The sequence below is a fragment of the Manacus candei genome, unplaced genomic scaffold (assembly GCF_025592945.1).
Source record: "Manacus candei isolate 608988 ecotype Guabito, Panama unplaced genomic scaffold, ASM2559294v1 h1tg000026l, whole genome shotgun sequence".
In the NCBI taxonomy this organism is placed as follows: Eukaryota; Metazoa; Chordata; class Aves; order Passeriformes; family Pipridae; genus Manacus; species Manacus candei.
Window position 1 is genome coordinate 4,879,383 of NW_026138074.1, and position 24,907 is coordinate 4,904,289.

General features: G+C 39.7%; 1 protein-coding gene across 7 annotated transcripts in view; it reads right to left on the minus strand.

Annotated features, from left to right (window-relative positions):
• The window catches only part of CNOT10 (CCR4-NOT transcription complex subunit 10), a 35,755-nt gene extending 11,677 nt beyond the window's left edge, over positions 1 to 24,078 (minus strand). Inside the window, exons 1-14 of one of the 7 annotated variants that reach the window (XM_051788985.1) lie at positions 23,611 to 23,783; positions 22,121 to 22,174; positions 19,897 to 19,954; positions 18,207 to 18,298; positions 15,381 to 15,542; positions 14,721 to 14,871; positions 13,578 to 13,723; positions 12,601 to 12,687; positions 11,822 to 11,905; positions 10,888 to 11,005; positions 7,495 to 7,644; positions 5,586 to 5,788; positions 2,875 to 2,996; positions 2,077 to 2,253 (exon numbers count right to left, since the gene is read on the minus strand). In XM_051788985.1, the coding sequence (XP_051644945.1) occupies positions 2,077 to 2,253; positions 2,875 to 2,996; positions 5,586 to 5,788; positions 7,495 to 7,644; positions 10,888 to 11,005; positions 11,822 to 11,905; positions 12,601 to 12,687; positions 13,578 to 13,723; positions 14,721 to 14,850 (1,217 nt within the window). In that variant the 5' untranslated portion in view covers positions 14,851 to 14,871; positions 15,381 to 15,542; positions 18,207 to 18,298; ... (1 more) ...; positions 22,121 to 22,174; positions 23,611 to 23,783. The other 6 variants (XM_051788982.1, XM_051788986.1, XM_051788984.1 and 3 more) reach the window with 6 other exon arrangements.
• Positions 24,079 to 24,907: the final 829 nt, after the last annotated feature.

Sequence of the window (24,907 nt, forward strand, 5' to 3'; positions counted from 1 at the left end):
TTGCCTTAAGAGTCGGCCTGCTCAATTAGTGGGATTTGCTTCAAAACCATCCTGTTCAATTAGTGTGATTTTCTTCAAATGCCTTATATGTTTTACTGTTCTCTCACAGAGCTTCCCTTGTCAGAAGAAACAAATCCTTAGAGAACCTTTCAGAATGTGACACACAAATTCAAGAACAGCCTCCTTTGTTGTGGATATTTTGCAATTGGCAGTGACCGCTGGGAGATATGAGGGAGTCCTTTCTTTAGCTTTTTTTCAGTTGAAGAAGCATCTGGTTTTGAAAACAGAAGGTAGTAAAGGATCTTCCCATACAAGACATGTTTTCCTTTTTTCACTCCTACAAAAATAAACAAAACCCACCCCAACAAAAAACAAGAAAGGGGGTTTGTCTGAATGAGGGCCACCATTTTGTTTTCATCACTGCTCCTTAGTGAGCCCCATAAGCTTAAAACTGAAGTCACAGTTAAACAAGAGAAGCTTCGTCTCAATAGGCTGCATACATACTTGCCAGGGGAAGTTAGTTCACAACCTCCAACCTCAGCAAGGAAAAAATAAAAAACAAAAAACACCACAAAAAAACCCACAAACCCACCCACCCAACCAACCAAAGAAAAACCACCGAAAAATATAAAAAATCCCCAAAAACCCAAAACCAACCAAAAAAAAATCCACAAAAACCCAAAACAAAAAAAAATCCACAAAAACCCAAAACAAAAAAAAAAAAATCCACAAAAACCCAAAACAAAAAAAAATCCACAAAAACCCAAAACAAAAAAAAAATCCACAAAAACCCAAAACAAAAAAAAAATCCACAAAAACCCAAAACAAAAAAAAATCCACAAAAACCCAAAACAAAAAAAAAAAATCCACAAAAACCCAAAACAAAAAAAAAAAATCCACAAAAACCCAAAACAAAAAAAAAAATCCACAAAAACCCAAACCAAACAAAAACCAAAACCCCCCACAACAACAACAAACTACAATCCCACCCAGACTTTCATAAATCATTGGTCACTTTAAAAGATAAACTGTAACTGGGAAAATAAAGGGTTACAGAGAATAGCTTTCAAATACTGTTGTAGCAGTAACAGCCACTCTATGTCCAGTCAACTTCTGAATATATAAGGATGCACTTTGTGCCTATGCAATACAGCATGTGTGCAGTAAATCCTGCCATGTGACAAATGGATTTTAACTTCTTAAAATTTATCTGTACTTGGGTCTGACAAAAACACTTTGTTTTTTCATTACTCTCTAAGTAGTTCAAGTTCTAACACACTTTCCAGATTAATTATTGTAACACTTTCCCTTTCAAAATAGTCTGTAATGAAAGTGCAGACTATGCTCAAAGTTACTCTTCAAAAGGAAGTCCAGAATGCATCAGGACTGATGCAAAAAATTAAGACATTTTCCTTTGACATACACTGTCTACAAGTTATATTTTCTGAAACTAAGGACAAAAAAAAAGGTTTTTCTTAAACTCTTTTTTTGTAAAATACGATTTATTAAGCAATAGCTCCATGCTGCTTTCCTTCTTACCTTCTAAATCTCATTTCCCATTTTTAGTCTAAAACAAACACAACAAAGCATACTAGGGCTGATGAATGTCAAATCTGATCACGGGGAAATGTTTACAACTGAGTTGCCAGACATTTATATATATATATTGAATCAAGTACACCGTGCACGTGCACATGCACACTAAATCACTGTAACATGTGAAACTTCACTTACAATTAGAGAAATACCAATATGCACAGCGGGAGGGTGTGGGAAAACATAACATTTGCAGCACAGAAAAAAAGATGGTCAGTGAAAAAAATAATTTCACTGTCTAATTTAATAAGGTTGTTAGGAATAGCAGGAATCAACTCAGTATTTTATTCTTAAACTAGCATACCAGCAATTGAACAATGAGCAGCTAAACAATTTCCTTGGAGAGGCCAACACTGCTAAGACAATTTACAAATATGTTATTTTTTTCTGCTAGCCAAACAGGATAAGTAGCAGACACAGACTGTCAGCCCAGAGTTACTCTGGACAAAAAAAAAAAGGTTTATATCCAATTCTGTTTACCTGCATGCTTCACTGCTTTCACTGTTTTCTGCATTTCCCCCCAGTTGACTAGTAGTTTTAGATCCATTTTCCTGCTTTGGCTCCTGTTGATCTTCTGGCAGTAGCAGCAAGGCATTTCTTAGACAAATTGCTGCAAACTCCATACTGGCTACAGGTATTGCTGAGGACTGCCCATCACTTAAAAAGACACAGAAGTTTTAACCAGTAAGTAGCAATCCTACTAAATTAAAAGATAAAAACAAAGCTCTGGAAATACCTGAATGCAGAGAAAACTTTATCCTAAAAATGTTAAATAATGTTTTAATATAACAAATTTAACTTATGAGGATGCATGTATCTTGCTATTTTTACATATTGAAAGCACAACACGATGCCCAAATAGATTCAACCATGTAATTCTAAGAAGTTCTCTTGTTTTCCCTGATTTCACTTCCTGAAGTTTTATGGCAGAACAACTAGATTCTTCCTGCACTTTTGTAAAGTGGATTACTAAAAATAAAGATTTAAGTGAGAAAAAGAGGCCAGATTTAGTAAGCAGGAAATATAAATTTCAGATAATCAATTTCAAGCTTTAATGCTCCTCTTAGTTACAAGGAACACACAGTTAAGCCCTCTGCTGGCCATCACAGAGGAGGCACAAAATGATGTTTAAGTAGGGACTCACAATGCATTTTAGCACGCCTCTCTCTTCACTACATGAATGAACAGTTATTCCACACCACTTTTAAAACCTCTGATAAACAGATACATATCAAAGCTATAACAACGAAATAAATAACCCATGGAAAACATACTTACTTATAAACAACATTCTGTATGGACTGGGATGCTAGGACTATCTTACGGTGGTAGCCTTGACCCACTATAGATTGCACAATACCCTTTTTGCTGGGAAGACCTTTAGTCTCTTGCTCTGATGTCTAAAAGGAAAAGGGAAAATGAACTAAAATATCAAGGCTGTTGAATGAGAGGTTGACAAATAAGTGAAAGCTAGAAGACCTTGAACCCTGCTAAAATGTAAGAATTAATAATGGGTACAGTTTTAAATCTTAAGTACAATGAAGGATCAAGTACCTTCTATTGTCTTTGTGTTGCTGAGGGGTTTTACTGCACACAGTGTAAGCACAGATTAGTTCTGACAGCTTGTCTGATAGCCTACTGACCTAGTTTCTCCTCTGTTTTGAAAGCACAAAAACAATGAACCAAGTCGTATTAAAAGAACTGACAGGATATCTAAAAAGAAATAATATGATCTGCCAAGTAATATTCAGAATTGACACTGCAACGCTTGCCATCTTCTCTCCCTGCTTACACAGCATTCAAAACGCTCTCCGAAAAAGCTGGTCTCAAACAGTTCCATGAGGAGCAAGAAGCTGAACAACAATACATGCAAAGATACATTAAATTAACTGGTTTAACAGATTTTTGAGTATGTAGACATTCTGGGGGTCAAATGAACTTAAAACACTCTAATTGTCAGTCACAAAAATTATCTCTACACCATATTTACTCTGGGGTTTGTTTGGTTGCTTTAGGATGAGCCATCTTAACTTCACTGGTAAGCAGAATCAGTGATGAAGAGTCACAGTTGTAAGGAAAAATTTATGCTAAATCTCCAATTTAAACAGCTATCACTTCTCAGAAAATTTATCAGAATCTATTGTGAAAAAGAATATTGAAACAATGGCATTTGATGTCAAATAAAAATACAATGAGTTTGGATACAAAGCGCATATTTCAAAAAAGGTGTTTAAAATGCAGGCATTTAAGAGGGAATATTCTTCCATCTATATTTTATAAACGAAAATATTAAAGTGGGTAAAACTAGCTTCAGTGAAATTACTTTTCTACATGGTATTCAGAGCATAAATATGAATCCACACATATATTGCAAGAAATATTATTGCAAATTGAGTTACAAGGTCAAATTAAGCACAGTATTGACTTTAGAGATTCACTTGTCATGTTACAAATCTAATTTATAATTTAAAGACACTTCCTCATTGCCTATAATATTAACTGCATCCAAAGTTAATTTTTTTCTTCTGAGATCATGCATTTAGGAAACAACCAGTTGGTTTTGTGACATGAATTCAAGGCTCTCTGGTACACCACACAAGATCATGACCGTAGCAGGAAGAAAGCTTCAGGAGTCTGGCATAATCAACTGCTTTGGCTACTCTGCAGTAAACAGAGAAGTGCTCCATAATGATCTGTATTTCCCTTTTCCAGACTGCTAAACACTATCCTTGTGAAAGGAATCCTAGCACTGGCTTTTTTGCCACAAAACCTAAGCTAATCCGCTCTTTCATACTCAGCTTTTCACTAGAGATGATCACATGTGTCTTCTTTATCTATGTGTGACCTGTAGCCAGTAGGACAGATGCAGAAAACTGCAAAATGAGCATGAAGAAAGCTGTTCTTCCTGCATTCTCTGTGCTTTATAAAACTTGAGCAATCTGACTACAGCTAGCACATATACAATCAAAGTTAGCCCATTTTTGACCCCACACTCTTGAAACTTCAGTGCCGTGCCTTTGAAATGGGGGTATAAGCAAATCTCTATCAAGCTATAAAGTTATATCTTTCCTAAATTTTCTGAAATAGAGATACCAAAATAATGAGTACCTTTGAAATTCCCAAGGGAAGAGTTACAAATTTTGTATTTGGAAAGATTTTGATAATGTGCTGTAAATAAATGCACAGAGACCACCCAGAGAAGGAAAATAGAATTCAGGGGGTGAGGGGAAAACAGAGTGATATAGGTATTTGTTCAATTTAGGTATTTGTTCAATTAATCCCACACATCCTGTGCAGTGAGTGAAATGGGCACACTGTGGAAATAACTGCATAGGATCATGCAATCACAGATTACAACCTCACTCCCCCACACATAAGGGGTGAATTACAGTTTCACAGGGAATCAGTTTCACAGACATACTATTTTAGTGCAGTTTGCTCTTCTAAGAGCAAACAATCCTGTCCCCACTTCTCTGAATTTTAACATAGGGGTTTATCCTAAATAGACTTGAAACCAAGATGCCCCAGAGGACACGCAATACGCTGCCATCAGCAGGTTTCCACCAACTTTGCCTGCAGAAGAAGGTGAAGTCTCAGCAGTTAAGACATTCAGTTCCCCATCAGCTGTGATCACAAGAGCTTCAGGATGGAGAAGGCTGATCACCGTTCCCTAAGACTATGCCACTTTCAGGCTACCCACAGCACAGTCTCACCCCTCTCAAATCTCCAGTGGCAAATGAGTGAGGAAACGTTGAAACTTTAGATGGGCTTTGGTTGCATGAAGAGAAGATCACATGCAAAGATTTCCCTCCACCTGTTGCAGCTTCAGATTAAACATGCAAAATACATGTACACAAAAAATAATAAATCTGGACTTACACAGAGGTGTTGCAATATTAGGTCTTTAAAATGCATAGCTTAACTCTAGGTATCAATTCTACCCATGACCACATGTCATTTTTTTAAAAGAAGTTTGCAAAGCTACTTACCCCTTTGTTGGCAGCAATGCAGCATTCTGCTATTCTCAGCCACAGACGAGGGTTTGAGTGATATACCTGGACTGCCTCAATCAGGCACTCAAAGGCAGCTAAGGGCCTCCCAATATGCAAGAGCTGAATTCCACAATTATAGAGCAACTCATACCGTTTGTTAGTCAGTAGTGTACACATGGGTCTCCCTGAAAATTTTTTACCTGCAGAAAAGGATTACATCATATTGGATGTGCAACTCAGGAGAGCAGAAAATATAACTCCAAGAGGAAGAGGGAAGCTGTGGGAAACACCCCAAAATTACCAAAAACCCCTTTCATTGCAGAAATTCACTAGGCTCCCTCTGTAAACAAATTTCTTTCACATCACAACTGGTGTCAAATTAATTGTATTGTTAATAAAGACTGAAGTACATTAAATGCTAACCACGAATGTTCCTTGTCACTCAAGATAAATGTTACACAATAATACTGAATCCCAGATATGTGAGAATACACGTTTGTTACTCATAGAAATTCCAGAAGAAAACCACTTTGCTGCTAACAAGCATGAAACGTTTTCTTGTCTTCACACTGATACCTAAGGCTGCACTTAGGTCCAGGGGAGGAACAGGAAAAACAATGAAATGCATGATTTTAAAGAAAACAAGAAATGAAAAAAGTTATAACTTGATCATGAAATGATGAAGACTGAGTAATGAGGCCCTCTATAGTCAGATGGGAGCGGCCTCACATTCACAGGCCCTGGTTCTGCTATCTGTTGAAGGGACAACACAGCTGGGCATGAACTGGTGGACTGGGAAGATGATCAGAGGGCTGGAGCACCTCTCCTATGAGACAGGATGAGAGAGCTGGGGCTGTTCAGCCTGGGGAAAAGAAGGCTGTGGGAAGACCCTTCAGTACCTAAAAGGGGCTTCAAGAAAGCTTGAGAGGGACTTTTTCCAATGGCATGGAGTGATAGGACAAGGGGGAATGCCTTTAAACTGACAAGAGGGTAGGTTTAGATTAGATATTAAGAAGAAATTCTTTATTCTGAGAGTGGTGAAACACTGTAACAGGTTGCTCAGAGAAGTTGTGGATGTCCCATCTTTGGAAGTGCTCAAGGCCAGGTTGGATGGAGTTTTGAGCAACCTGGTCTAGTGGAGGGTATCCCTGCCCATGGCAGGGAGGTTGGAACTACATGTTCTTTAAGGTACCTTGCAACCCAAACCATTTTATGATTTTATGAAATCATTTACTTGGGAAAAAAAAACCCAGCCAAACTTAAGTATTATTAAGCAAAGCAAGAAAACTCATTATGTTTATTTTCTTGCTTTTGTATCCTTACAACAAAAGTTGATGGATAAAAGTACCCATAGAACTAAACAATAGATAAACATGTCTCATGCAAGTAGGAAATTGTTCAGTAGGAAAGTTTGAGAAACACATCATCTTCCAGATGCTAATTTAACAGTATTATACTCCACATTTTCTATAGCTTCCATGTTAAAAAAAACCAAACAACAAAACACAACAAAACCCCACTTATCCTTCATGCCCTGACGATTCTACCCAGTCAGCAGGACTACAAATAACCTATACAAAATATGTCACAAAAACTTTATTTTGTAATTCCTCCCTAACTTATTGTCAAAGTCTATAAATGAGGGACATAGTTGTCCCAGTCCCTCCAAGGAATATCAAGGAAAACAGGAAAAACAAAAGAACATATTTCATTATCACCATGTCATCATGTATTTCTGGAAATAGCAACTATATTCTGAAATCAAGTTATCATCAGAATTCTCACCTTACTGTCTTCCACAAAGAGATGGAACACAAATTTTGCTGATAACTACTGAAACCTTCTGCCCTCTATTTTCTTGATTCACCCACCCCTCTTCCACCACTTATTACAATCTCTTCCTTACCTGGATCTGAGCTGCCTGTTCCCAGCTGTGCACACGCATTATCATTTTCTTGCAAGGCTTTTTTAAAGTAAAAAATTCCTAAATTGTGCTTTCCCATTGCAAAGTGGATGCAGCCAAGATTGTTCCAGAACATACACCTTAGGCATTCACCTAGGAGAACAAGCAAAGACCATTTCCAGAAACTGAAAATTGTTGGTGAGCCCATGAAATGCTCCAACCACTCTCTCACGGGTCAGCATATTATGGCAGTCTATTAAACATGTTCTTCAGTGAGATGCTCATGGATTAAGGAACTACGTCCCAGTGTCACATCAGCTTTAATAACATACATTTCTGCACACCATTCTAGTTCTCTTGGAGAGTTGACCTATATGTAGGCAGTCACAGACTTCCAGATCTTGTGCACCATATTCTAGGAGAGCCAGATATAAAGCCAGTTTGACAGACTGCAAGTTGAAGTGAATTCACCTGGAGGTTTCCATAGAAATTAGCAAGCAAGCACCTCAAGTTTTCTAATAGATGACTCTTGTAAAAGCAAAATTCTCAAGTAACGTTACCTGCCTAAGTTTTATAAAGTAAACAAATAAGCCAACCCAACCACACAAGCAGGAAATACACTCTTTCTAAATATATCACGTTCAGGTAACACTGTAAAAAGTTCCTTCTAAATAATAAAGGACAAAAATTTAAACTTTAAAACTTATTTGCTGGTAACAATCTTTGAAGGGTTACCATTGATAAAAAAGAAATAAAGAAAAAAACTCACCCTAAAAATCCAAATAACCAAGAAACAGATCATTAACAAATTCAACAGATGTTATTTTAGCCAAAACATAGGAAGACTATTAAGTGAACATTCTACTGTGCAAATAGGCACTCTGGCAATTTTTTTTAATGTTTTCTATGAAACTTATCTGTAAAATACAGAAGTTTAAACAATTTACTGAGAGGGTCAACTCAAACTTCTATCATCTAACAGTAATTTATGCAGCCATACCTACTAGGTAAAAAAAAGTCCTACAGGACAAGAAATTCATAGTACTATCACAAAAACAGCATTGAACAAAGTAGCAAAGAAATTCAGTTAGTTTTACAGCACAAGCACTTTTTTAAATCCTAGCTCTTTACTGACCCAAGACAGCTTTCTCTCTGTATTTTTCAACTGAAGTTTTAAACTGTCAATTAAATCTCAAATAAATTTAAGTACTGTATACAGTGAGTGTATATATACAGAGGATATACTTATAGTATACAAATAACTTTTCTGTCCAAAAAATTACACGTTTACGTGCTGTTCTGTGTCTGAGCATGTCCACATATACCTTCTAGAGATAAAAGTAATTTAAAATCACATACAATAGAAGCCAAACTTTAACACTTCATGAAACAACATTTCCCTCACAGTTTTTACCAGTAGGACAGGTGGCCCTCAAGGCAACTGGCCTCTGGAGTTGGTAGACAGATAGGAAACCAAATAGTCCCCTTGTATTCCAGGAGGAAATAGTGACTTACTGAGTCATCTGGATCCTCACATGTCTATGGGACCAGACGGGATCCATCCTAGGGTAATGAGGGAGCTGGCAGAAGAGCTTGCCAAGCTGCTCTCCATCATCTTCCAACAATCCTGGCTCACTGGGGAGGTCCCTTATGACTGGAAGTTGGCAAATATCACCCCAATCCATAAAAAAAGCTGCAAGGCTGACCCTGGTAACTACAGGCCTTTCAGTGCCTGGCAGAGTTATGGAGCAGATTATCCTGTGTGAAATCATACAGCAGCTACAGGATGGACAAGGGATCAGACCCAGTCAACATGGGTTTAGGAGGGGCAGATCCTGTTTGACCAACCTGATCTCCTTTTACGATCAGGTGACCCACCTGGTGGATGAGGGAAAGGCTGTGGATGTGTCTATCTGGACTTCAGCAAAGCCTTTGACACTGTCTCCCATAGCATGCTCCTGGAAAAGCTGGCAGCCCATGGCTTGGACAGGGGCACCCTGTGCTGGGTCAGGAACTGGCTGGAGGGCCAGGCCCAGAGAGTGCTGGTGAATGGAGCTGCATCCAGTTGGCGGCCGGTCACCAGTGGTGTTTCCCAGGGGTCAGTGCTGGGCCCAGTTATTTTTAACATCTTTATCGATGATTTAGATGAGGGGATTGAGTCCATCATCAGTAAATTTGCAGATAACACCAAGTTGGGAGGGAGTGTTGACCTGCTGGAAGGCAGGAGGGCTCTGCAGAGGGATCTGGATAGACTGGAGAGATGGGTTGACTCCAATGGAATGAAGTTCAACAAGGTCAAGTGCCGGGTCCTGCACTTTGGCCACAACAACCCCCTGCAGTGCTACAGGCTGGGCACAGAGTGGTTGGAGAGCAGCCAGGTGGAAAGGGACCTGGGGGTGCTGATTGACAGGAAGCTGAATATGAGCCAGCAGTGTGCCCAGGTGGCCAAGAAGGCCAATGGCATCCTAGCCTGCATCAGGAACAGTGTGGCCAGCAGGAGCAGGGAAGTGATCCTTCCCCTGTACTCTGCATTGGTGAGGCCACACCTTGAGTATTGTGTTCAGCTCTGGGCCCCCCAGTTCAGGAAGGATATTGAGGTGCTGGAGCGGGTCCAGAGAAGAGCAACGAGGCTGGTGAAGGGACTTGAGCACAAGTCCTATGGGGAGAGGCTGAGGGAGCTGGGGTTGTTTAGTCTGGAGAAGAGAAGGCTTAGAGGCGATCTCATCACTCTCTTCAACTACCTGAAGGGAGGTTATAGCCAGGCGGGGGTTGGTCTCTTCTCCCAGGCAACCAACAATAGGACAAGGGGATATGGGCTCAAGCTCTGGCAGGGGAGGTTTAGGTTAGATGTTAGGGAGAAATTCTTTACAGAGAGGGTTATCAGGCATTGGAACAGCCTACCCAGAGAGGTGGTGGATTCACCATCCCTGGAGGTTTTTAAAAAGAGATTGGACGTGGCCCTTAGTGCCATGATATAGTAACTGGAGTTGGATCAGGGGTTGGACTTGATGATCTTGGAGGTCTTTTCCAACCCAATCTATTCTATGATTCTATGATCATTACAACATCTACAGTCTCCTCTCCAAGTACAGTCTGAGATCTCAATTCTAGATCTAGTAAGTTGCCTTTTGTTTCATTTCTTGATTTAGAGACTCAGTTATGAGCCTTGCAAATATTACACCTTCACAAATCCATTTTCGTAGACAATCACAGCATTGTCTACAAGAACATTCAGTGAAAAACACCACAGTGTTAAAAACATATCCAGCATATAAACTCATGACATTCAGGGCCTTCTCAATTAAGTAATCTATTAATGATTGAATTCAATATCAACAAGTAGTCCTATTATACTACACATTTAAGTATTTGCAGGATGAAGGGTTTCTATTTTACCTGTTTTCATGAAGTCTGGATGTTCAGCAATGTTTGCACTGTTTAAAAGTTTGACAGCTTTACGATAATTGCCTCTCAAATATTCAAAATTGCTCTTAAGAAAAAGAGAAGGAGCTGACTGTGAAGGAGAAAACAACAGTTAGTCCTCTTTTGGTTTATGGTTTCTACTGCTAGTGTTAAATCACTTCACAAACAGCTTGCCTCTGCTGCCATTTTAAAAATAAATGGGCTTAGGCCCAATTACTTTCAAGAAGTAGCATTTCTTTGTTGAACACATGATTAACAGTCACCTCCGAATTACCAAACTCTTTATGACTGCTCTCAAACCCACTGTTATTCTAGAGAACTCTGTTATGGCAGTGGCTAAGTGCAGAGGATCTCCAAACTTTCTTCCACCTGTATTCTAGTACATTTCTCCCCACACTTCCCTCCCTGCAATTACTCCTGGACTGTAATCTTCCTGGTCTGCCAACAGAGACCTCATGATCCAGAAGGATTTCTGTTAAACTAGCAGCTGTTGAAACGGGCAACAAAAGGGAAGTGCTTTCTGTGTATGCCAGAATTAATCTTCTACGAACCGGTTTAAATCACCAATGACAAAATTTGTAATAACCATAACATCTGTAGTAAACTAAAACCTGTTTTGTGCCATTTCAGTTAAAAAGCAAGCTGAACCTGTTCATTATACACTGTTTCACTGTTATTTTTGTATCGCAAACAACACAGGACATTTTTTAGCAACTGAAAACAGCTCAAATAAGAAAATTCTACATTAATTACACTTGTAAAAAGTGTAATTAACTCACTACATAAAGCATTGCTTCAGACATCTACCCTCAATAAGACCTTTTTTTGGTAAAGAACATTAGCAAATTCAGTTTTAAGATAGAGAACAGATCTAGATGTGAAAAACAATAGCCTTAAGAATACTTACATTCCCAGCTGTATTCATAACAGACTTGATCTCCCTTTTGCATGCTTTTAGGGACTTCATTTGGATATAGGCTCTCACCTTATACTGTTAAAAAATGAAATTTGTTAAATAATATACAATAACTGGTGCAGTTTGCAAGATGACCTGTATCTAGGGATTTACTATGGAATATTTTATATACAATTTTGGGTAGTAAAAAGCTGTTCAAAAAGTCTTCATAAAAAAGAAATTCTATTCAGACTTTAAAACAACACATTTATAGTCCTTGTATTTACAATAAGCAGATGAACATTTTGTTCACTGCTCAACGGCTACTCTATATTCAAACACAGATACTAGCAGTTAAAATGACAAACTAATTAAAATAATCTAACCTCTTAATCTCCAGATATTTATCTACTAAACTGAAAGTACCAGTAAGTGAATGCTGATAGAGAAGCATTCTGTTTCTTCATGTGTTTTTCAACAGAACAGTACAATGAAATAAAATGTCAGCTGATTTAGACTGTTGGAGGTCTAACAGATACAAAATCAGTGCAGCCAACCGCAGTTTAAAGAAATTTTCATAAACTGCAGGGACTGAAATGGGGGAAGGGGTTGTGTGTTAGGCCAGTTTTTCCTGTACAAAACAGAAGAGTTAGATAAATTCATTCCTTTGTTTTACAACAAGGATAGATGGGGTATCACAATTCATGCTGAACTAGATTTGGAGATGGGACTTCATGTTAAAAAAACCCCTTGAAGTAATGTTCTTGTATAAATAATATGCAGACACTAACCTGATGTATCTTAGACTTAGCAACTTCTATTAAAGCTCCACTTTCAGCTTTTTGATTCGAAGAATCTTTATTTGTATTATTACCTGACTGTCAAACAAAAAAATGGAACTGTTACTGTTAGTCACCTTTTGAGTTCAGTTGACAGACTCAAACTCACACAAAGACAAATGTGTATTTAATAGTATTCCACAGTATTTAACATCAAAATATACACATACCACCAAAAATTGTAACTTGAACTTAACAATCAAAATCCACAAACAACCACACCAGTCTATGAAGAGCAAAATTCTATATTAACATTAGTGTTAAATTACATTGCTCTGCAGTTGAGAAGAATTCTTTTACCCAGAAGGATGATTTGCACATTCTAGAGTACCTCTTTAATATTTCCTTTAGCAGAATTACTATATACTTAAAGATAAAATATTTTATCTTAAGTGTAACATGCCATCAACAGGAAAAGACTGAAGTGTCCCTTTTTCACTTCCAAGTCACTACTGATTCTACTGATTTTTCCAAAAGACACATAAAAGATTTCACTTGAAAGTATGCCTCATACTTTCAGATACTGTGCAAGAGAGATACTTGATTTCCCATCCCATGCTACATAGTTACAATGCCTCTTTGACACTGACCCTTCCCTCTCAAATTTAGGGTCTCATGTGGTCATAATCCAAGACAAACAAGGAAAACCATGTATATTTGACCCTGAAGACAGCTGTCTTTCCAATGCCTGTCTCTGACTCAAAGACATCTTAGCTCCCTCAGTGTAAGAGAAAAGGGTGAAAGAGAAGGAATAAACAACTGCTGTACATAATTAACTCAGTTATCAACAGGTCTAAGTTGGTGTCTAAAGCTACAGATGATCTACCAGAGTTTTAAAATTCAAAAGTATTTTAAAAGACTAAATTTGGATTGAGTTAAAGCATACTTCTGATAAAGTTTTAGTGGCATTCATATGATTTTAAGCTTACCTCATTTTTTCCATTCTTGCTGTTATTGTTGCCCTGTGAAATCATTTTTTCCAGAACAGCAAGCAGATGCAAGGCTTTCTCAGCTTGGTAAGTTAACAGGTATAAGTCTACAAGCAAGAAGCACACAGCCTGGGCAAACTTCTCTTCTGTATAAAGCAAAGAAGTAAAAATGATTTTACAGCTCTAATACTAATCCTTCCAAACATGACTAAGAAAAAAAAAATTTACCACAAAGTGCATTTATGCAACATTATGAGAAAAATCAATATATTACATAAGAAAAAAAAATGCAGCCATCTAAATAAATATATATAGTGAAACACGTAGATAGGTACATATACTGAAAACAAAGCTCATTCATTCAAATGGCATCAGCATAGAAGCATAGACTAAAGACAGCTTAACAAGTATTTCATGTTCAGATTCTGAGAATTGATCTAGGCAGATCAGCACCAAAGATGAATAGAGAGAGTCACATGAAAACACAGAATCTCACAGAATTTGAAAAGATTCTGTACAAATATATCTGACTTCAACAGAGTAAGTCCCAATTATGCATACTGAAAACTGTGAGGAACTGAAGGAGAAACACAGTAGCATTTACTTAATTTATTGATAAGAACACACATTCTTCAGCCTTCTCACTTCTAAAATTCAACAGGGATTATGAAGTTATTTCATACAAGTATGGCAATTCCACTACACAAGGTCTCATAGCTCATAAGAGCTGCAGACTTTATATATATTCACATATGAGCACATACAATTATGTATGACCTAGTGCAGGTATTTAAAAATGTGAGTCCCTTGAAAAATAGACATCGACACACAATGACTCAAAATACCAGATTTAAAATAATTTCACTAATTTGTACATATCATTTACATAAATACCTTTTCAAGTTGCAAAAAACCCATTTCAGTTTCCTTATACTTGTCTGCTAAATGTGTCTGAAGTACCTTCCCCCCAAATTTGGTTGTTGTCCTTGATATAAGTAAAACATTCTTCATTCCAAACCCTATCTACTTTTTTAAAAGCATATTAGGCAAATAAAAAAAAAATCACTTGTCTGACAGTGAGAAAGACTGAATGATCTTTCTGTAGTTATTGTGTGAACAAAAACCTTCTTTCTGTCTACATACCAAAAGGCTCTATAAACTGGTACAGCTTCTCCCCAACTGATATAGCTTCAGTATACTGACGCAGATGATACAGAATAACAGCTTGATTGTAGTAGAGCATACTGTTTTCAACATCATCCAAACCATCCATTTCTTCAACAACAGAGTGAACCTGAAAAAACCCCCATTCATTTCACTACAGACTTTCAGTACCTATGATTTTAAAGTGTCAGATATTAAACAAAAAAATAATCCAAAACTATGAATTTCTCTAAAGATATGTAGGAGTTACAATCTAATAAACTTTACTGTTGTTGCACATAAACCCAGCAAAAAAATATACAATCCAATAGAAAGCTGTCAACTGAGTAGTAAAATAATATTTTCACTTTTTTATTATTTCACAAACTATTCCAGGCTAAGGAACTTTCTACTGAAAGAACACAGCAGGTCTTTCTACTGTTATAACCTCATATCAGTTGCAACAATAACTAAAAACATAACTACCAAATATGTTATAAAAGATTAAACTGACTCAGATGTTTAAAAGTAATGTTACTTTCTTATTCTTTTATTAAATCCAAGGGACAAGGGGCAGAAGTTTTACTCCTATTTCATGGAAGATTTCACCATCCTTAGTAGTACTCAAAATCAAATACCATGTCAATATATTTGCATTACCTGGTTTTTCAGCTGGTTAAGGGTTTGTCTCAAATTGTCCGTTGTAGTCTGGTTACTTCTACAGAATTCTGCAACAGCAGTATTCAAAGTTATTTTGTAGTCATCTTTGTTGATGTCTTGAAGGGTATTTAGGTGTTGTAAGCAAGCATCATAGTTTCCAGCCTGGAAATTGCACACATACCAGAAACATGCATTAGAAAATACAAAGTGTTTCCTTTATCCATAGCAAGTTAAGTGAACTAAATGACTAAACACACATTTCATTATTTATGCAGATTAACAAGTATGAGAACTAAATATAAATATCCAAACTTCAAAAATAATTTGGTGGAGGAAGGACAAATTATGCAGTTGATTATTATAAACAGATGTTTCCATGAAAAGTGTTAAATTTCAATACTCTTATTTCCTCAGTTTTCATAAACTTTTCTCGATTATGTGAACGTTGAGTGGTTGCAGTTGCTTACACAAGTCCCAGCCCAACATTTTATGTTCATCCTTCACTTCATCTGGATATATAGCGAATTACAATTTAATCTATGTAAGTCAGCTTAAGATAGGTTGGAAAAAAAAGGTTGCCACTTTCCCAGTATAGGTTTAAAAAACATTTTTACAAGCTTCAGCTGTTGGATGAAGTATTCAATCACCCAGGCACGCCTAAACAGAAACCAGGAGCCAAGCATGATGCTCTGCTGATGTGTGATTTAATCGAAAAATCCCTTTCTTTGACCTCAGGAATAAACAAAGACTTCAGAAAGGCTCACCTCTGCCTGCTTTCAGTTTTGGTCTTTTCTGTGTTGGTACAGGAGGAATTTAGTGGCATCAAGGAATGAAAGAGAATTCCTGACTCTTTCAACTACATTAAGCCTAAATGACGCTTCACTCTGAACTGCTCAATTCCTACACAGTAATAATCACATTCAGCTCTTCCATATCAGGGGTACCTCCAATCTGGTCAGACAGATAAGCAGATTCATTTCCATCTCTGTCAGTGCTTCACAACCAAAAGCTAAGCTCTTAAGTACCATAACCACCCTCCACTTCCTCCTCCTTTTTAAGTTCTGTTCCATAGAGGTTCTCCTGGGCTCCTGACTAACTTCCTCTATTAAGGAAAGAATACAACAGAGAAGGGTTCTGGGGTCCTTCTCCTCTTCCCAAGAAAGTTGCCATTCTGCAGTTACTCTCAACGGAACCGTTCCAGTTTCTTCAGTCTCCCATGAAAGCACAGTCACACAACCTACAGAGAGATGCAGCAGGACCTTGACAGGCATTTTCACAGCTCTAAGCACCAACAGCATGGATTGCCTAGTGATCATGTGCACAAACATGGGGACTTGGAACTCAACTGCTGGTGTGTTCTTAAGTTGAGATAGTTCATCTCCCAGTGATTCTCTTCCCGTGCTCACGCTCCGAGCTTCTCTTCATCAGGAGTAGCTTTCAGATCACAGCAACACAGCTTCTAATCATGGTTGGACTACAAACCTTGAACCTTTGAATGCTCAGCTTATTTTGTGATGGTTTTTTATCAGCTAAGCATCCTTTATGCCCCTCTACTAGACAAGATCTAGAATACAATAACCAACTTTATGGGAATTCTATCAAGACTGAAATTGGAAGCGTAATATGAAAAAGCAGCATGCAAGACAGTCCACAACGCTATTCACAGCTACTCAAGTGTAAGAAAATTGGCAAACAAGGCATCAGATTAATTCTGCTCTCATCTGTTGCTACCTCAGAACTTCATGAATTTAGGGAGTTCTTAAAGCAAGAAAAACATCATGAGATAGACCAGATACACTGGACCAGTATAAAAGTAAAAGTGAAGTCGATAGCAGATCAAAAGTATTTTAGGCATGTAGATCTGTGGGCAAGGTGGAGAACAAGCTACTCTTTCATGTGCCTTCAGTTCTCAGGATCAAATGACAGGGATAAAAACGTTATTGAAAAAGAATAATTGAGCTAGACAGCATTCAAGAAGACATTGGTGAACAGCATCAGCTACAGTCAGCTTAATGACCAACTGCATGCACTTCATATGACAACATTCCAGGCAAAATTAAAGTACTGAGTGACACATACAAGCAGGAATCTCAAAAGAGAGTATTTAAATTCTTCCCCCCAATTTATTTCACATATCCAAAACTGAATTAACACAAGGCATTTTGGAGACAGAGATACAACAACTGAAAAGAAAAGCAATTATACTTCCTGTCACACTAAATATAAATAGGAGACAATATAAGGAAAGAAATAAACCAGAAGTCCGGGTACCTGAATTTTAACACACACAAAAAAAAAATCTTCTGAGAAACACAAAACAGGCAGTAAATATTTCCTGTAGATGTTATGCATAGAAGAATATGTTTTAATGCGAAGTGACAGAACAGTATATATAATGCTTTATGTGGAAGAATGATGCTAAAACACAAAAAGGTTTGCTTCCTTGCTGTTTTTTAAATACATGTGGTTCCTTTAGACCCTTTAACATTTTTAGTTTGAAGTGATTAATTCTTCAGAGATCATGCATTTCCAATGCTGACACAGAATAGCAGCCTGCTTCTTCTAATTAAATCATCATACAGCTTTGAAGGTTACTAAGTTTTTAGAATCAAGATTAAACATGCTCTTGTTCAAGTGTCCCGTTCAGTCTTCTCACATCACACAGAAAATGCATGTGCTGGTTTTACAACCCAACTAATGCTACTTTGATATAATATTCTCTTGATGCATTTGCAACTGTATTAAGAAAACAGCAAAAACAATTATTGAAGCCCACTTAGCAGTTATGTGGTAAATTAGAAGTCTCAGAGTTTGGCTTTGTCTCACCTGAAAAGCTTGTAATGCACTGCTCGACAATTCCTTCTCCTGATCAGTAATCCCAGAAGTACCTGCTCCTTCATGTTTCTCAGTACCTTGATCTGTAAAGTGGACAGAAGATTACAAGAAAGTTTGCAAGTGTGATGACAGCTATGCAGCTTAAACATTTTGCTTCTTCCAGTTCTCAAGATCCTCCTGCCAGTACAAACAATTTTCCAGATAACTCCAGCAATCTCCCTACTACACTCACTATCTATATCCCAAGTTACATCTCCTACTACAGTATCCCAAGTTACTCTATACTAGTGAATTCCTCTCCATAAAATGTAAATTACTGTGCTCAATCAATAACCAAACTCCTCCAAGTTAACTGACAATCCATACATTTTAGATTTCTCTTTAAAGCTGCAACCATACACTAGGATTGTCTTATTTTGCTCAAAAACCAGCAGTGAGGGCCATGCATCATAAAATAGGTACCACACAGTGGGCGAGATGAAAAACCCATGCATCCTGTACACTGCTTCCTAAACAGCAAGCAAGGGACGCTCTAGGGATCAACAAAAACCAGAGTAAACACTGGAACTTCCACACAGCTCCCTGTGGAAAAGTATCTCCTTAAACAAGAGGCTGCAACAGAACCATCATTGTTAATAATCACTGACAGACCTGAAACATTATTTAAGAAAACTCTCTATACTTTTGTACCCTTCAATATATTCCATCCAATGCTGTCTGGTGATTATACTGCAAGGCACAAGCAAATACTGCCTATTCACTCTTTCAGCCTCACTCCAAATCTTACAGAACTTTCTTTGAATCATCTCTCTTTCAAGGTAAGCAGGAGCAGTTTATTCTGTATCTTCCTCACATTTTTTTTCTCAGAATCTCTTCCAGTTCTGCTATATCCTTTTCCAGACTAAGACACCAAGAACAACCTGCAGCAGTTATAATGGTGGACCCTTTATGCATTTATATAGCAATGTAATAAGGTTATAACTGTCTTCAATTTATTTTAATAGAATTCCTAATAGTTTGTTTCACTCACCATTGAGTATATTTTTCAGAAAGAAGTCAACTAAATCCTTTTCTCATGATGTAATTAAGAATTCACTGAGGTTGCATTAAAAAGCACAGTAAGGATATTCCATGTCAAAGAAGCTGAAAAAAACCCCAAATCACTAAGCCCTTCCTTGTGCTGAACACAAACTACTGGAGAAAATAACCCAACCACACAACCACCACACCAGACAGATTATTTCTAAGAGCGTTAACTAATGTGCCAGAACGTACAAAAATCATTTAACGTTTTTCAAACAAAGACTTTATAAAACAGCAATGGTTTCCACTTTTGCAGAAAATTTTTTCTTGAATTTCACAGTGGAAGATTTGCTCTAAGCTACCTTTTGCTATCTTAACAGTCTAGGTAGGCTTTCTAAAATTAATGCCTTCTTTCTCTTCCCTAGAATTCAGAGACATAATGCAAACTCTGCTAATTTTGTTTTCACTTTGAACAAATGAAAACACTTAGCTATGAGCTCCTCTGCAAAATCCATTCCCCATCATCACCAATATATCTGGATCGCCTTGCAGCGACTAGGAAAATTTACAAATATAGGACAAACAACAACAGTAAGGGGCAGCCAAAATTCAGAAGATTCATCAATTAACATCCACAGTGAGCATAAAACAGACTTACTAATCTATCAAGTTTGTGCCTGTTGCTGGGAAGATGGTGACATCCCTTCCACTGCCCTCTGCAATAACATATTTGAACAAGAATCATAAATTGGTTGTGACTTTCATCCTTCATAAAGATGTCAACAAAGTTGAGATTTTAAAATCTCAACAATCTTACACCTGCAAGCATGACCCACTGTGATTTAGACAAAATTCAGGATTCAGCAACTTCAGTACTCTGGAGGGATGGACCCCCAGGAGCCTACACCTGCTATAAAATCTGACTGCATAAGGCATTGATCAACACCACTTGCACTGCCTTCTCCTTGAAAGGGAAAGGCAGAAGAGAGATTTAAACCACAAAAAAGCTCAGAAAATTTTTGATGTGCCAAAGGCTTTCTGCAACAAAAAAGGAAAGGAACAAGAAGCACCTCTCCTTCAAGCTAAATATAGCACAGATTTAATTCCCATTCTAAACCTTCTAAACCTTCTGGTTTATACAGATGAACAGAAAGCTATCTCCCTCCAAGGATCTCTAGAACAGCAGCAAATAAGCAAATGCAACTTCCCTCAAACTTTCACACTAACAGTGGCAATATCTGCTTTACTTGCTCAGCATGACTTCGACATTGTGCTAGTAAAGGTAAACACAGTGCAGAGCCTTGGGACTCCAAAACTTTTGAAGCTGATAACACTCAGTCTGACCAACAGGTTCCTCACATACAAGTTTACCTAGCAGAGAGCCATCAACTACCAAGTGCATTACTGATTACTGCCATTGTACGTAGGGTTCGTAAAACCAGCATCTCAAATGAAGTAATCCTGAAGTAAAATGTCTTCAGTTAAGTTACAGATAAACCAAGAGACACTTGCCTAAGGTCTGCAATAAAAGCACTGCTTACACAGCTGTTTTATATATTTCCTAGGGAAAAAATCAGGACAGGTCTTCAGATTTCACTGTGTCTGTTAGCCTGCTGGTACATTAAAAAAAAACCCCTACTTTAAGCAAAAACAGAGCTGTCCCTTCTCGTGTAGAGTCAGTTGTATGGCTGTAATCCAATCAATCACGCCTACTACCACTCAGTAAACAAAGCAGGTTTGTGAAACCTGAACTGGAAGCTTATCAAGAAAACAAAACTCAAGTCCAGCTGACTTATTTCACAGCATAGTTTTATCCTTTGGAAAAAAAATGCTTTGGATACTCTCTACCCTTTTTGTCCAAACACACTTGAAACATGTTAAAGACTTAAAAGTCATTCCAGTCTAATATAATATGGACATTCTTGTTTAGCCTGGGATCTACTGCTTCAGCTCATCTTTATTAGCAAGAGATCCCTCCAACAGGAGTCACCTGAAAGCCGGCACAAGATACTGAACAGAACCCACCAATTCCACCTACATGGGTGGGGAAAGTACTCCTCTTGGCTGCAAATGACTGTCTCAGTGCTTGCAAATAAAACTATTACTTCCATACTCCTTGAGGCATTTCAAAGTGAAAGAGGTAGGAAAATTGTTCCTTGGCAAAAGATACAGCACGCCGCTTGCTTGCTCTGACCTACAGACATCCGGCGTTCTCGCAGAAGCCCCTGGTGTGGGTAACACCCGGCACACCAGTCACCTCCGACACGCTCCCATCCGTACGGCAGCTACAACCATCAGCTGAAATATCCAGAACTGGGCACACTCTCTGCTTCACAAATGACAGGACTTGATTTGTGTCTGTAAATTGTATTAACGTATGGACCCGTTTGTTTAACTTTCCATTCGTCCAACCTTCATGAGCACAGAACAACTCCAAAACTAAAACTTGTCAGGCTCGTGATGAGGGGCAAAAAAAGGGCAACCTGGAAAAGTATGTAAAAATCAACCACTCAGATTTTGATCTGGAGGAAGCTGCTGCACTGAGCTGGAAGTCAAAGAATCAAGCTAGGGAATTATCTTCCTAGCTATTGATCCTGGGGCTGAGAAGCAGAAACACTGTGTCACGGGGGCTGGTTTGCTTTGCACAAGCAGGCAGCTGCTCCTAGTGGAGAAGTTACATCATGGTGGACAGCAGAACTTCAGGAAAACTGGCTCTATGAGAGGAGAACAAGGAAAAGCATGAGACTGCCACCTGACATGGGAGATTGCTCTCCTCATGGGCTTGCTGCCACAATATCATAAAAGCAACAAGAAGTCACATCTCCCACATACACATACCTGAAGACACCTGAGAGTGACTGCAATCATTATCCTTCTCATACCTGCTCTCCGTTTCTCCAAGGACTGCTGTTCCTGAGCTCTCTTGTTCCTACGCCCTGTAAATTACATCTTGCATGAACTGTGCTGTTGAACACCAGAGTATCTCTGGAATTATTTTTTATTTCCAAACTCTACAGGCAGGGGGATAATCTCTTTCTTGAAAGGTGAGGAATCTATCACGTGACTCTTGCTCCAAAAGCATTTTGAAAGGTATGAAGACCAGCTGGTGTCCAGCCTTTATAAGATAATAACAGTTCGTGGCACCAAGACTTACACTTTAGTTTTTGTATGAAGCCCTTCACTAGCAGTATAGGTATAATAGGCTTCTTTTGTGTTGTGCAATAAAAAGCAAACTCTTCTCAGTGGAAAGCTAATTGTAGCTTGCTGTTATGAACAAGTACAGCATGCAGAATATCTTGCCATAGCTCACATCTCTCAAGGAACTGAAAAGTTCTTTCAACACTTCAAAGAACAGCAATAAAACATATTGAAAAATTAATGCCAATTTTTTTCTTGTAGTTTAGGAGTCACTTACAGTTCTTATAAAATACACATGATAGTTTAATAAACATCACTCAATACAGTATACTAATCTTCCCCATAATTATTTTCCAGATACTGAGGCATTTCATATTTAGCATCCAGAGAAAAAAATGCTTAACATGATTTTAAATAATGCTCCCATCACATAAAACCAACTGAAAGAACCCAAAGAACACAGGTGACCAGTGACAGGACCCAAGGGAACGGCATGAAGCTGTGTCAGGGGAGGTTTAGGTTGGATATCAGGAAAAGACTTTTTTACCTAGAGTGTATTCAGGCACTAGGACAGGGTCCCCAGGGAAGTGGTCACAGCACTAAGCCTGACAGAGTTCAAGAAATGTTTGGACAATGCTCTCAGGCACATAGTGTGATTCTTGGGGATGGTCCTGTGCAGGGCCAGGAGTTGGACTTCGATGATCCTTGTGGGTCCCTTCCAACTCAGGATATTCTACAATTCTATTAAGTAGAATCGTGTAATTCCGTAAGTAAGGCTTTCCTCCTCATCGCCCTCTTCTCCAACCTGTCCTGAGCTGCCATCTGAGGGAAGGACCATTCCTGCAACGAGGACTTCTTGCACGATGGGGAATCTTATGGGGGAGGGACAAACAGGAGCTTATCAGTGCTAGGGAGCTACACAGCAACTGCATTTGAAATTTATTTTGCCTGTTTACCAGATGACGACTTATTTTTTAGCGATCTCGGTGATTTCTCTCTACAGGGTCCTTTCCGGCCCGAGTTCAGTGAGGACCCACTCGTGCCCTGGAACCAAAGCAGCATCCCTGAGGGAATCTGACTGAACTCCAGCAGCACCACTAGGAGTTATAATCTCTGTCGCACCTTCCGCATGCCCCAGTTTAACAAATTAACCCAGAAGCTCGACTTCTGTAGGGGTTATTAAACCCTGGAAAACACCCCCTCCCCGCCAGTAAGTCCATAGGGCGCTCCCCACCGAACCCTTCCAGGCCAGAAGGGGGCAACAGCCCAGCGCCGCTTGCCGAGGGCACGGAGGGCCCCGTCCGCACACGGGCCGGCCGGTGACCCGGCAGGTGTCACACGGGCCCCCTCAAGGCGGCCACCGCGGCCCCGGACAGCGGGGCACTACTTCCTCGGCGGAAGGGCACAGCATGCCGCAATCCCAGCAACCGTTTCTCGCGGTGCTCACCGCCCCCCGCGCGGCCGCGTATCCCTCCGCGCGGGCGGCCCGGGCCCGGGGCGGGCACGGCAGGGCCGCGCCGCTCCCCCCGCACTCACCCGCAGACTTGTCCGCCGCCATCTCCGCTGCCGCTCCGTGCCCGACCACGCAGCCCGAGCGCGCCGGTAGTTGCCGAGAGTCCCCTTCGCGCTGCGCCACAGGCGCTGACCGACCTCAACCACCGCCGCCGACACCCGGCCACTGTCCCCCCGGGACTACTTTGCCGCCGCCGCCCTGCGCGCGCCTGGCCCGCCCCGCCGATGCGCCGCCCGCACCGATTCGCCGCCGCTTCCGGGTTCCCGGCGCGCCCGCGACGTCCGGCCGTTACCGGGGCAGCGCGGACGTGACGTCAGGACGCCGACGGGGAGCGGGGAGGGGCGGGGTCGCCATGTTGGCGTGTAGGGGCCGGGAGCGGCCGGGGGGGGCACTGGCCGGGACTGCGGCGGCACGAAGTGCCCTGGCGCTGCTGTCTCGGATGGGTTTTGTCTTTGCTGTCAGGTTCGGACGTGCCGGATCCTAATCAATGTGTATAAATATCTAAAAGAGGGGTGCCAGTAGGGTGGAGCCAGGCTATTCTCTGTGGTGCCCAGCAGTAGGACAAGAGGGAACGGGCAGAAACTGATGCACGAGAACTTCCACCTGAAAAGGAGGAACTTCTTTACTGTGTGGGTGACTGAGCACTAGAACAGGTTGCCCAGAGAGGTTGTGGAGTCTCCCTCACTAAAGATACTTAAGAGCTGTCTGGATGCAATCCTGTGCAATGTGCTCTAGGATGACCTTGCTGGAGCAGGGGGTTGGACCCACTGTGGCCCCATCCAGCCCTGCCCATTCTTTGATTCTGTGATTCCCTCCGGAGCAGCCAGTTGCTGGTAGTGGTGACCTGGAGGCTTCCATCAGGTGTCACCAGCTGCTGATGGTGAAACCTTCAACATATTCACTAGTTTATGTGGATTATCAGCCTGACTATCTAAAGTATTGTAAAGGTGCTCATCACCATAGTAGTTTAAAGAGACAATGTGGCCCGGTGTCTGCATCCTATATTCTTTCCCAAGTG